This window comes from Squalius cephalus (assembly GCF_949319135.1).
Source record: "Squalius cephalus genome assembly, chromosome: 11".
Classification (NCBI taxonomy): domain Eukaryota; kingdom Metazoa; phylum Chordata; class Actinopteri; order Cypriniformes; family Leuciscidae; genus Squalius; species Squalius cephalus.
Genome location: NC_137132.1, coordinates 22,663,460 through 22,677,592, shown reverse-complemented (window position 1 = coordinate 22,677,592; position 14,133 = coordinate 22,663,460). Strand labels below are relative to the sequence as shown.

At 40.8% G+C, this 14,133-nt stretch overlaps 1 protein-coding gene and 1 long non-coding RNA gene across 2 annotated transcripts in view; one reads left to right on the top strand and one right to left on the bottom strand.

Annotated features, from left to right (window-relative positions):
• Window positions 1-14,133, bottom strand: part of LOC307166689 — a 428,201-nt gene that overhangs the window by 381,875 nt on the left and 32,193 nt on the right. The gene's annotated exons all lie outside the window — the stretch shown is intronic.
• Window positions 1-14,133, top strand: part of frem2b (FRAS1 related extracellular matrix 2b) — a 104,590-nt gene that overhangs the window by 83,502 nt on the left and 6,955 nt on the right. Inside the window, exon 20 of the mRNA XM_079885169.1 lies at window positions 783-917. Coding sequence (XP_079741295.1) covers window positions 783-917 — 135 coding nt within the window. The remainder of the gene's footprint in view (window positions 1-782; window positions 918-14,133) is intronic.

The following is a 14,133-nucleotide window of genomic DNA, read 5'->3' as shown; positions in this document are numbered from 1 at the left end:
ATGGTCAGCGCATCAGGCGCATGGTCTAAAAGGGTTGTCTAGATTCTCTTATTGAGTAATGGGTGTGTTTTGGGCTTTACGTGCAATAAACCAATCAGAGTCTCATCTCCCATTCCCTTTAAATGCCAGTTGCGCTCACGCCATGGCAGATTCGCTATTTACACTAAGGAATTTGATAGTGGAAAGACCGAACGCGTCTCCAGAGCACAAACAGATCTGCTACAGATCAGGTTAAAGAGCGTGAGCAGACCATCTACGTACGGGACAAGCCGGATTCCACCATATCTTTATGTACACAAAAATAATCTTTTACATTGTAATCCTTTTATTTTTAATATTTGGCATGTTTCTGTGCTGCTGTGCATCCCTGTGTGTTTAATAAGCAGAGTGTACGGGCGTTGTGGACCCACCTATAGGCGCACGTTACTAAAAAAAAATATTGGACCATTGACTTTAGACCAGGTTTCAGTTGGTCAATGGCGCAGTCTATTTCTGTTGCCTCAAAATAGCAATGTGCCATCAATGCGCCAGAACACACCTCGTTTTCAGACCAGCACGCCCATGGGCACATAAATGGGCGCAAATGCATTTGCTATATAAACAACGTGCAGTACGTGAAAATGATAACTGCGTCAGGCTGAAACTAGCAAAAAACACTTGCGTTGCGCCTGGTGCTGCATTGCGTCAAGTGTATGATAGGGCCCATAATGCTCATGATTGTATTTGTCATTATTGGGTCTTTTACTGTCTTTCCTGATAAGTGTTGAAATACTTTCCTTCAGGTGAGGGATTACTCAGGAACTTACACAGTGAAACTGGTTCCCTGCACGGCTCCTCCCAGTGTCGAGTATAGCTTCCGTCCTGTGTGCCATCCCAGAGAGCCAATTACCTTTGATCTGGACATACGCTTCCAACAGGTCAGTACTGAATCACAAGCACTCATCAAAGGGTTCACGTCAGTGGCTGTATAGCCTAGCTCAGAGTTTTCCTTCTGTGTGTCTAGGGTACTTAAAGCTTGCAGGGACCACATCATACATACTGCAAAGCCTGCATTACAGTCTGACAGGTTTACAAAACAATCAATTCTGAAAAGCAGAACTTGGCACAGTCAAAACTGATTAATTGTTGATTCAAACCTCTTTCAGCAGCTGTCGGGGATGAGTAGAGTGCAGCAGTGGTGTAGTCTAGTTTTTTGTAGTGAGTATACTCTAATATAACCCCCCCCCCCCCCCCCCCCGCATACTCACCCATCCCAGAGCGTCACCCCATAAGCACCACCACACTCACTAATGCATACAGTATGCATCGACATGTAATTGAGAGCATTATGAAATACTAAGTGTTATCAACATGTCAATTTATTATAAGCAACACAAGACTTTAACAGCCAATGACATTTACAGCTGGGGAGACTGGACTGATTTTCTACTGTTTAGTGTTAATCACCATCTAACTCAGTCAGTTAAGAGCTACCTTTAGCCTTAGATGTTATATGAATATGGTCCCTGAAGCACAGGTTTTATCAGTTGACAATTTTCAACAAATTTTTTTTTAAAGCATTATAGACACAAATACAAATTTACTTTTAGAAATGGTGTTTTTGAAAAAAATGTTATTTTAAAATACATTTTACTGTGCAATTTCTTTCTAATTAATTTGAGTTAGACCGAACTTTTATTTTGGTGGGTTGTAGACATTTGAGTTTCTGTGTGTTTTAATAAACTATTATTAGGGCCCAAGCCCTGAAAGGGCGAAGGCCCTATTGTTTTCGGTAGGATTATTTGTTATTAGGGCCCAAGCCCTGAAAGGGCGAAGGCCCTATTGTTTCCGTAAGGATTTTTTTTTTTTTTTTTCTTTTTCTTTTTCTTCATTATTTTTTTTTTTGCCTTTTTGCCACTTTTGGGGCCCTTAACATGCTCAAAAACTCTTGAAATTTTGCACACACGTCAGAACCTGTGGCCATCAGGGCCGGACTGAAGCTGGTACTGGGGCGTGGCAGGGGGGCTCGACAGCGCCCCCTGGAATGGGGTCCGAAAACTTGGTCCATAAATCAAACACGCTTGCATGTAATAATATGAAACTCAGTACACATATAGATCTCATCGGGCCGAACAACTTTCGTGCTCTAAGTTTTACAAAAGCCCAACAGGAAGTCGGTTATTATACGTTGTTTGGAAAACGCATACAATGGAATGTGAAATACTCCTCCTAGGGATTTCATCCGATCGCCACCAAACTCGGTGAGAATAAAGTCAAGACATTGAGGATGAATTCTTGCGAACGGATTTTTGATATCTCGAACGGTTTGGCCGTGGCGAGGAAACGAATTTATGGCGAATAATGGGACACAGGAAGTGTGTTATAACTAGGGATGGGCATTTTTCAAAAATATTGCATTCGAATATTCGGGCTCATAAAATTCGAATATTCGAATATTCGTTTATTTAAATGAGTTTAACGAAAAAGGTGTTATTTTTTTAAGGTAATTTTTTTTTGGTCACCACTGAAGAAGCTTACCATTAGGCAATATACACAACAAGCTCGCAATATACACAACAATCTTATAATATATGTTAAAGTTTTCTTTTAATTGAAAACATTAAACAGTAGGCCTATGTGTAAACAAAAAAATATAAAGAACAAAAGGATATAAGCTCAGTGCGAACGGAAAAAACGCCTAATAAAGCAGAGTAGCAGATTGCGCCAGTTATCTACAGAACGTTACACATACTCGAGTCGGCATATGATTATCGTGTTTATATTGTTTCACGTTTATGTTGAGAAAAACAATAATATCCACATGCAGGGGCGCCGCCAGCAATTATGCTCGAGAAAACGCGCTGCGCTGACAGACGTTTCAGTGAAACAAAGATAAGGTGTTCTAGTTCTAAGTTTCTAACAGCACTTTGCGTTTTCTGTTCTTAAACCTCTCTCAAAGAAAACGTAAAGGAAGAATATGTCTCAAAATCATTTTGCTAAATAAGTTATCATCTCGGATCACTCGCACTACAGCTGCGCTTACCTGCAGTCGTGATGCAGTGATGAACAGCTGTCTTTCCTCAGTCGACTGCTGTTTGGATTTCATGTGATTTCTCATTGTGGTGATGATATTATAACTCCAGATTAATTAATTAATTTGATCAAAAGTAATTCCATTTTGTAAAATCATTTAGTAACCTCATTTTCGACTAGTAATTCCAAACTTCGCGAGGCAGACGACAACATTATGATCAAATACAAACAACTTGTTAAACACGCGCCACAGTGCCACCCAGTGCATTTAATTATAACTGCGAGTTAGTGCTTGGGATTCATCAGGGATTCACTGCATTTACGACCCGCAAATTATTTACGGCTTCATAAATTCGATAAAATTCGAATAGTATTTTATTATTCGAATAATAATTACAGATCGAATATTCGAAAATTCGAATATTCGTGCACATCCCTAGTTATAACTTCTGCATACATTAACTGATCTTGATGAAACTTCAGCAGTGTGTTCGTTGTAAGAGGCCGATCACATGGATGTGACTATTGTGAGTCAAAGTTATAGCGCCACCAACTGGCAGCAGGAAGTGTGTCACTTTCAAAATGCTTTGAAGTCACCCTCTTAATTTTACCCGATTTGCTTCAAACTTTATGTGTATAATGTAAACACAGGGCAGATGTAGACCTGTGAAAGGATTATTGATATCTTAGATACTGTTGCCGTGGCAACGCATCAAGTTTTAATATTCTTTTCGGATGCGTTTGAGACTCTTAACATGCTTGAAATTGGATGAAACTCGACAGACACATAACACTTATTAGCCAGTAGACATGTGAAAAGTTTCAGAAACGGGCGTGGCAGGGGGGCTCAACAGCGCCCTCTTGAACAGGGTCTGAAAACTTGGTCCATATATCAAACACGCTTGCATGAATTAATATGAAACTCGGTACACATATAGATCTCGTCGGGCCGAACAACTTTCCCTTTGTCAAGTTTCACGCCAGCCCAACAGGAAGTCAGCTATTATGGGTTGTTTGGAAAACGCTTGCTGTGGAATGTGATGTACTCCTCCTAGAGAATTCATTCAATCACCTCCAAACTCAGTCAGCATGAAGTAAAGACATTGAGGATGCTAAATTGCGGACGGATTTTTGATATCTTGAACGGTTTGGCCGTGGTGAGGAAACGAATTTATGGCGAGAAAAGAGAGACACGAAGTGTGTTATAACTTCTGCATACATTAACTGATCTTGATGAAACTTCAGCAGTGTGTTCGTGGTAAGAGGCCGATCAGATGGATGTGACTATTGTGATTCAAAGTTATAGCGCCACCAACTGGCAGCAGGAAGTGTGTCACTTTCAACATGCTTTTGACAAAAGTGGGGGGGTTAGTTTTAAATACAGTAAAAAAAAATTGTTTTTATATTGTTCTCATCAAGCCGGACAACTTTCTAATTTACGTTCATTAGCTCAGAGCAAAAGGAAGTCAGATATTTTGTTCTGAATGTGGATTTTTTTGCAAAATCAGCCTATGAATTTTTAGCCACTCCTCTTAAACTATTTATTTTATTCCCACCAAACTTTTTCAACATGATGAAAATACATTAAATATGCTAAATTGTGAACGGATAATAAATATCTCAAACGGTTTTGCTATGGCGAGGGATTAAAGTAATGTCCAAAAAGGAAAAACTAAAAGCCTCAAATTTTCTAAAAATGTAATTATATACCATTTATTTCTATATAAAAGTATACAAACATCACAACTAAACATTTTATTCTTTTTTTCAATTTAAGAATGAATTTTAAGTTTAAAAACTGCCAGAATGGTTGTTTAGTCTAAACAATACATAAATAAAGTCAAACATAGTGCTATACTGCCCTCTTGTGTTCAAAATCAGGTAGGCCTATTATATCTATATAAAAATATACTAGGTATGTGACGGTGAGAATATTTTACCACCGGTTAAAGCTACAATATGCAAGAATTTTTTGTCACGAGAGGGCGCTACATTCCAAACAACAACAACGGCGTAGCTTGATGACGATGTGAAGGAGCGGGAATGATGGGAACTGTCGTTTTAAACTCCACCGTGGATGTAAATCAGTCAGATGGGAATCGAAAAATCATGTTCATGGATGAGGCTAAGTTCTATTTTTATAATGACATGCTTTTTGTGGCGAGGGGGGCATGGTTCAGCGCGGTCTGTAATGGGAGAGAGAAGAGAAGAGCGTGGGACGCAAGTAGGTCAAGTGCAAATGACGAACACCTGTGTCTTATTGCTGTGATCCGCTTGGAGAGACTGCTTATAAGCCGCGCTGGAACGAGAGAGAGACTGAAGAGAAAATTGGACGCAGAGAAAGAAAACCGGTGGATCCGAGCTCTCATTTTTGAACTGTTTTGTGCCGTCGCGGTTGCCACGGTGAATGCGCGTTGTGCATGACTTTAGTTTGTTTTGCTTTATTTTAATAAAGTACCAGTCACGCTGACCCCTGTCTTCTTCCTTCCTGACTCTTAAACCTCATCACACTTTTATTTCATTAAAATTAATTAACCGCAAGAAAAGTAAGGTTTAATACTACACTGGTTATCATAGATGTTACTGTGTATGTCGAATTCATTGTTGTGATAAAGCGGCGCAGTTTTACGTGTTCTAAACCATTGTTGTAAAAGTACATTCGAACATACCCACATCATTTGCCAAAATACTGATTAATCTTTATGTATAACACATGCTATATTTATTTACATGGCCATAAACACCAGACGTGATAAACAATGTCAATGAACTAAACACAAATCTAAAGCAATAATACTTCCCTTACATAACTATTACAGAATGCTACATTTGGAAAATATAAATTTAAGCATGCTTTGTCGACAGAACCAGCTGCAATCGGTAAAGAATAATTGTGTTCCATAACGACTGCACGAAACAAGCTAACGTTTGTTGCTTGATAGACGCTACAATTACAACTTCCGCATTTGTCTAGGACTCCACGCAGTACGAGCGGAAACAGAGGGTAACGCGGATGTGACGCAATTGACTGGCGACTCCCAGGTCCCCCCTGCTCTAACGCCCCATTTCCTTGGTTAAAATCGCAATTTTCTCACGATTTAAAAATAGTTGGAAACATTTGGGATATTGTAAGTAATCAACTTAACAAAATATATAACACTGGCCTTGAGATTATGGGATATTTTAATGCAAAATTATTGCATATTTTACCTTTAACTGACGTGTGACACCGCTGGGGGCTTTTTAATCGCTAACTTAAAAACGAAAGTAAAATATGTTCGTCCGCACTGACATTTATATTGGTTGAGCGAGCGTTTCAAATGAATTCCTATGGAAGTAGGAATTAACTGAAAAACGTTCACTCTGTTCTGCTCGTTCCTCGCAGTGGACGCGCACCGTTATGAATGCCCGTGCCGCCATGAGCATTTTAGTTTCATTTTAAAATTAGCGCCTTTCGGGGGGTGGATTGCTTGAAATTATTTTACAAAAGCACAATTTTGTGTTTTATTGCAACTGTACACAAATATAAGTTAACACTTTGCAGTTTGAATGTCGTCCTGTATAATGACGGAGTATGTTTTAATGTGTCTACTGTTCAATCGCGCCCACGCCACACACACACACACACACACACACACACACACACACACACACACACACACACACACACACACACACACACACACACACGGTTTACTATCTTTGTGGGTACTCTCCATGGACTTAATGGTTTTTATACTGTACAAACTGTATATTCTATCTCCTCACACTAACCCTACCCCTAAACCTACCTATCCCAGAAAACTTTCTGCATTTTTACATTTCCAAAAAAACTCATTCTGTATGATTTATAATCTTGTTTACCCATGGGGACCTCTATTTAGGTCCCCACTGTGACACGAGTCCCCATGAGCCTGTGTGCATTCAGGTTAAAGTCCCCACCGGGATAGAAAAACATGAACACACACACACACACACACACACACACACACACACACACACACTCCAGCATTACAATCTTGACATCGCAGCCTGTTCATTATAGCCTTAATAAAATATAATAATAAAATAGTCAACCTAACATATAAAAATTACACTGCTCTAAATAGTCAGTAGTACAATTCGTACATTCACAGTAAGCACCGCTCGCTCCACTGTGATGTTTCCAAGCAAATTTTTACGCATGTGAAGAGGATGATTTTTTTCCGTCGATATTGGAACACGAGTGAAGAACAAAGCCTATAATAAAGAATAGTTTAGCATCCAAATACATCGCAAATGTTGAAACATTTTGATTCTGATGAGAGGGTTACGTGAGCCCAACACTGCTTACTTTCATTTTTACTTTACATTAAATTTAAAGGATTTGTTGTGGAATATTTTGAGTGTATCATAAAATCAGAATAAAAAAATAATAATAATAAAAAAAATAAAATGAATGAATGAATGAATGAATAAATAAATAAATAAATATATATATATATATATATATGTATATGTGTATATATATATATATATATATTGCAGCGATGAAGGGCCAAAGCCGGCGGCACCGCCACCCTAAAGGCACCGGGGTTGCGGTGCCACCGGCTTGGGCCCGTAATCGCTGCTCGCAGCTATATTTATTATTATTATTATTTTTTTCTAGTTCTCGGGCACTTTTGAGACCCTTAACATGCTCGAAAACTCTTGAAACTTTGCACACAGGTCAGAACCCGCGGCCATCAGGGCCGGGCTGAAGCTGGTACCCGGGAGTGGCAGGGAGGCTCGACAGCGCCCCCTGGAACGGGGTCCGAAAACTTGGTCCATAAATCAAACACGCTTGCATGTAATAATATGAAACTCGGTACACATATAGATCTTATCGGGCCGAACAACTTTCGTGCTCTAAGTTTTACGTCAGCCCAACAGGAAGTCGACTATTATGGGTTGTTTGAAAAACGTATGCTCTGGAATTTGAAATACTCCTCCTAGAATATTTGTCCAATCACAACCAAACTCGGTGTGCATGAAGTCAAGACATTGAGGATGAAAAATTGCCAGGGGATTTTTGATATCTCAAACGGTTTGGCTGTGGCGAGGAAACGAATTTATGGCGAAAAAATGAAACAGGAAGTGTGTTATAACTTCTGCATACATTAACTGATCTTGATGAAACTTCAGCAGTGTGTTCGTTGTAAGAGGCCGATCACATGGATGTGACTATTGTGAGTCAAAGTTATAGCGCCACCAACAGGCAGCAGGAAGTACATCACCTTCAAAATGCTTTGAAATCACTGTCTTATTTTTACCCGATTTGCTTCAAACTTTATGTGTACAATGTAGACACACGGCAGATGTAGACCTGTGAAAGGATTATTGATATCTTAGATACTGTTGCTGTGGCAACGCATCAAACTTTAATATTCTTTTCAGATGCTTTTGAGACTCCTAACATACTTGAAATTCGATGAAATTCGACAGACACATCACATTTATTATCCAGTAGACATGTGCAAAGTTTCAGAAACGGGCGTGGTGAGGGGCTCAGTAGCGCCACCTTTAGTCAAAAATGGGGGCTTAGTTTTAAGTAGAGTCACAAAAATCGTTATGTGTATTGTTCTCATCAAGCCGGACAACTTTCTAATTTATAGTCATAAGCTGTGACCAACAGGAAGAGAGATATTTTGGTTTGAATGTGATTTTTTGGAGAATTCTCTCCCTCTCTCTCTCTGCCTCTACGTCTCTGTGTGTGTGAGGGGTGGGGGGATTTGTCTTTTGAGTGAGATTTCTTTAAAATTCCTGTTTTTCAAGGTTTCAGGGGCTTTTGGGGCCTTTAACGTGCTCGAAAACTCTTGAAACTTTGCACACAGGTCAGAACCTGCGGCCATCAGGGCCGGGCTGAAGCTGGTACCCGGGCGTGGCAGGGGGGCTCAACAGCGCCCCCTGGAACGGGATCCGAACACTTGTCCATAAATCAAACACACTTGCATGTAATGATATGAAACTCGGTACACATATAGATCTCATCGGGCCGAACAACTTTCGTGCTCTAAATTTTACGCCAGCCCAACAGGAAGTCGGCAATTATGGGTTGTTTGGAGAACGCTTGCTGTGGAATTTGAAACACTTCTCCTAGAGAATTAATTAAATCGCCACCAAACTCGGTGTGCATGAAGTCAAGACATTGAGGATGCTAAATTGCAGACGGATTTTTGATATCTCAAACGGTTTGGCCGTGGCAAGGAAACGAATTTATGGCGAGAAAAGAGAAACACGAAGTGTTATAACTTCTGCACACATTAACTGATCTTGATGAAACTTCAGCAGTGTGTTCGTGGTAAGAGGCCGATCAGATGGATGTGACTATTGTGAGTCAAAGTTATAGCGCCACCAACTGGCAGCAGGAAGTGTGTCACTTTCAAAATGTTTTTGACAAAAGTGGGGGGGTTAGTTTTACCCACAATTACAAAAATCAGTACGTATATTGGTCTCATCATGCCGGACAACTTTCTAATTTACAGGCATTAGCTGCAACCAACAGGAAGTCAGATATTTTGGTCTGAATATGGATCGTTTGTTAAATCAGCCTCTGAGTTTTTAGTTACTCCTCCTAAAAGGTTTATTTTATTCCCACCAAACTTTTTCAACATGATAAAAATATATTAATGATGCTAAATTGTAAACGGATATTGAATATCTCAAACGGTTTTGCTATGGCGAGGGATTAAATTAATGTCAAAAAGGAAGCAGGAAACATCTCATAACTTCTAAAAATGTAATTATACACCATTTATTTTTATATAAAAATATACAAATATTAGAACTAAACCTATTTTATTCTGTTTTTGCAATATAAGAAGTATGAAAAAGTTAAAAACAGGCTATTTAGTGCTATTTGGTTCAACAAAAAAGCAAACATAGGGCTATACTGCCCTCTTGTGTCCAAAAGGATATCCAAATAGTATATAAAACGTTTTACTAGGTAGGCCTATTGTATTTAAATATAAATTTATTAGGTATATGACTGTGAGGATATTTTTCCATCGGTTAATCGACGTGTGACATGAGCAGGTGCTTTTAAATCGCTAACTATAGTATACTATATACTAGTAAAATACAGACGTCCGCACAGACATTGATAATGGTGCGGAGTAGAGCGAGCATTTTCAATGTATTCCTATGGATGTAGGAATTAACTAAAACAGTTTATTTATGTTTTTGTGTCCACTGTTCAACCGCAACCGCGTCACACACACACACACACACATTCCAGAATTGCAATCTTGACATCGCAGCCTGTTCATTATAGCCCTAATACAATATAATAATAAAAATAGTCAACCTAACATAAACAAATTACACTGCTCTGTTTAAATAGTCAGTAGTACAATTTGTACCATTCACAGAAAGCAGAGCTCCACTGTGATGTTTCCAAGCACATTTTTGCGCGTGTGAAGAGGATGAATTTTTCCATCGATATTGGAACACGAGTGAAGTACAAAGCCTATAATAAAGAATAGTTTAGCATCCAAATACATCGCAAATATTGAAACATTTTGATTCTAATGAGAGGGTTACGTGAGACCAACACTGCTTACTTTCGTTTTTATTTTTACATTAAATTTAAAGGATTTGTTGTGGAATATTTTGAGTGTATCATAAAATCAGAATAAGGTAAGACAAGTAATATTTTCTGTCTTATATATATTTATATCCGTGTATATATATATATATATATATATGTATATATATATGTGTGTGTGTGTGTGTGTGTGTGTATATATATATATATATATATATATATATATATATATATATATATATATATATATATATATATATATATATATATATATATAAATATAGCTGCGAGCAGCGATGGAGGGCCAAAGCCGGCGGCACCGCCATCCCCGGTGCCTTTAGGTAACTAAAGGCTCCGGGGTTGCGGTGCCACCGGCTTGGGCCCGTAATCGCTGCTCGCAGCTATATTTATTATTATTATTATTATTATTATTATTAGGCCTGAAGTATACTCTGTGCAATAGTAATATATTTCTGTTATAATTTCTTCAAGTATAAATACAGAACTTTTATTTTGACAGGTTGTCGTAAAGGCGTAACAGTTTCTGTGTGTGTATATGAAACGAATGAATGACGATAGTTTTATCAAATGAAATGGTGAAATTCTCATCAAGTGACTCTCATAGCAGCTCTGCGATGAAATGCACATGTGTAGCTTACATCATGTCTCAATACAGTGAAACGCTGAAAACCCCACGAGCGTGAGTCACGCGTGCTTCTGTGTGTGTGTGTGTGTGTGTGTGTGTGTGTGTGTAGTGGAGCACACACTGAGCGCTCATTCCCAGAGACGCGTAGAACAATTGCAGTCTCTTTTAGCTTTAATATTCATAGACCCTAGTCCATATCGAGATTTGATTCATTGTACAGCAGCTACTTTTGATTTATTCATTCAAAAATAGCCAAATTCCGTGACGTTCTGCTTAATATATCAGGTTCCATTTGTGACTGGATTCCGCGATTCGATCCGTCGCTTCGCAAACACACAGACGGGGTGAATTTATGAATGAAAGTGTGAAAGTTCTGACACAAAACGAAGTTGATACGTATCCTCACGCTTTTTTTAAGTGGGTATACGCAAATCCTTGGCCTTTTCTAGTGGGTATACGGCGTATAGGGGAGAACGGGGTAATGTGAGACATCGGGTAATGTGAGACACCCCATTGACTAGATACAGGGGGTGTCTCACATTACCCGATGTCTCACATTAAAAATTTTTGTGAAAAAAACATGCTTACTACAGCACCATGAGGTCCTCTCCTTCATGGCCAAGGGTAAATGAGAGGGGCTTGAAAACATAATGTTCAAATGACCAAAATGTGGTCATTTGAACATTATGTTTTCAAGCCCCTCTCATTTACCCTTGGCCATGAAGGAGAGGACCTCATGGTGCTGTAGTAAGCATGTTTTTTTCACAAATTTTTTTTTTTTGCATGTAAAAGTAAATTTTCTTGCTGTCAACTTAATCAACTGTTGTGCCAAAGCAAATTGATTCAGGTAGAAAAACTTATAACATACATGTTGATGAACTACCAACATATAAAACCATGTGATGATGCTAGCTGAAGATAAGCCTGTATTGCTAAGAGAGATCGTTTTTTTCTAAAATGTGGCGGTGGGGTAAAGTGAGACAAATGCTGTGGGGTAAAGTGAGACATGAGGCACAAGTTAAGTTTAGTCTTAAACATATTTTAACGTAATATTACATGACATGTTTTATTTTTAATGTCATAAACATTGTAGAAAAGCCATCAAAAAGAGAAAAGGGAAGCAAAATCAGTAGCCTGGGGTGCAGTAGCTGAGGCAAAGAGGGGGAGCACCTTCTCCCTCTAACCTTGTCCTAATGGAGCATTTGTCCCCTTCTCGACAAAACCCCCAAGGTCCGTTTTAGGACCGAGGTCGCTCCGACAAGAGCTCCGCACTCTCCCTGGGAGCCTGCTAGGGAGTAAAGTCAGCATGGGAATCTCGTCCATCTGCAACCTCACGGACACTGTCCGTTTTTGTTTTCGGAGGAGGACCTTCCTTTTTCTCCAGGGGTGTCTCAAGCCCCTGGAGTCGCTTCGCCGTTTACCAAGACCGACCATTCGACAAGCATACGTTTTACCTATGGATCAACCGAGAAGCCCCGGACGGTTCGGGATCAACCGAGAAGCCCCGGATGGTGAACCGCGATGCGCAGGCTCCCTACACAAGGGTCTCGCTCCACTCGGGCCTGGGCTCGAGACGACACGGCCACTCATAGGGTGCATGAGGAACCATCTGCGGGAGGCATCTGGATCGAGGCTGGGAAGGGTACTTTCACAGTGGGAGGAGGCGCAGGGCGAAGTTCGGCTCTTAAGGCGTGCCCCAACTAACCCCCCCCCCCCCCCCCCCCACCGCCTTTGCAGACATCCGTTTCAGACAGGCTATCTGAGTCTCCCGAGGTCTCGTATCGACGCGCAAATCAGGGAGGAGCAAGCTCCCACTCGAGCGTGCAGGGGCCGTCCCCAGGCACGTCCGAAGCTCCAATCGACTGGGCACCCCGACTTAACGGCCCGAAGGAGAGGGTGCGCTCCTCTGGGCCCCAGGCAACCCTGAGGCGCCTGTTTTCCATTACCTTGTCCGATAAGAGTGTCATCTCCCTCCTCTACAACACCCCGAGCATCCGTGTTTGGACCGTCGTTGCTTTAGCAGGAGCACCAGCAGGTGTACAGATCTGACTTTGACCGGAGATGACCCACCCTCCCTGGGGCTGGCCCGGGAGGTCTGTGAGCATATAAGATATTTTTGGACATTTTTACGAGGAAGAATATCCTCCAGTGTGTCTTTCACCCCTAGCTCACCCAGGACGGTGCACATTCACCGATATGCACACCCTGGCACCGAGGGACTGGGTGTCCAAACCAGACCCTATTTACTGGAAGTCTCGCCCGCACAAAGTGCACTTTCTCTGGGCTGGGCCAGGCGGTTTCCCCACCCGATCTGACCACCACGGTTCTCTGGTCCGTGTTCCTTGTCCAAGTTGAGCATTGTCCCTCCTCCACAAAGACCCAAAGGTCTGTTTTAGGACCGACTTTGCTCCAGACAGAGCTCCAGCGGTGGCGGACAAATCCGAATCTGGCCCAGGACAGGCCACCCTCCTTGGGCTGGGCAGGGCAGGTCTGAATGCATTGACCTTCCAAATGTGTCACAATATTTTGGACATAGTTCTTTTTTTTTTTAGGAGGAATTTCCTCCAGCGTGCCATTCACCCTTATCACGCCAAGGGGCGTTGCACCTTCACTTAGATGCGCACCGGTGGGTCATCAAAAAAATGCGCTTAATTGACCAATCCCCATGATTCTGTTACTAGTCCGACATTAGTTCTGGAATGTGTGGTTGCCAAGCTAGCTGTCAAGATTCTTACTTTTACAACATGTGTTGTTATGGAAGTTTCAGAGTGGAAAAAGTAAGCGGATCAGTTTACCCCCAGCTGGTTCACTTTACCCCCTTGATTTCTCTGGTCTGTCTCAGTTTACCCCTAAGCTGGGGTAAAGTGAGACACAAGACCACTTTTTTAAAAACAATCATATTTTCACTGCC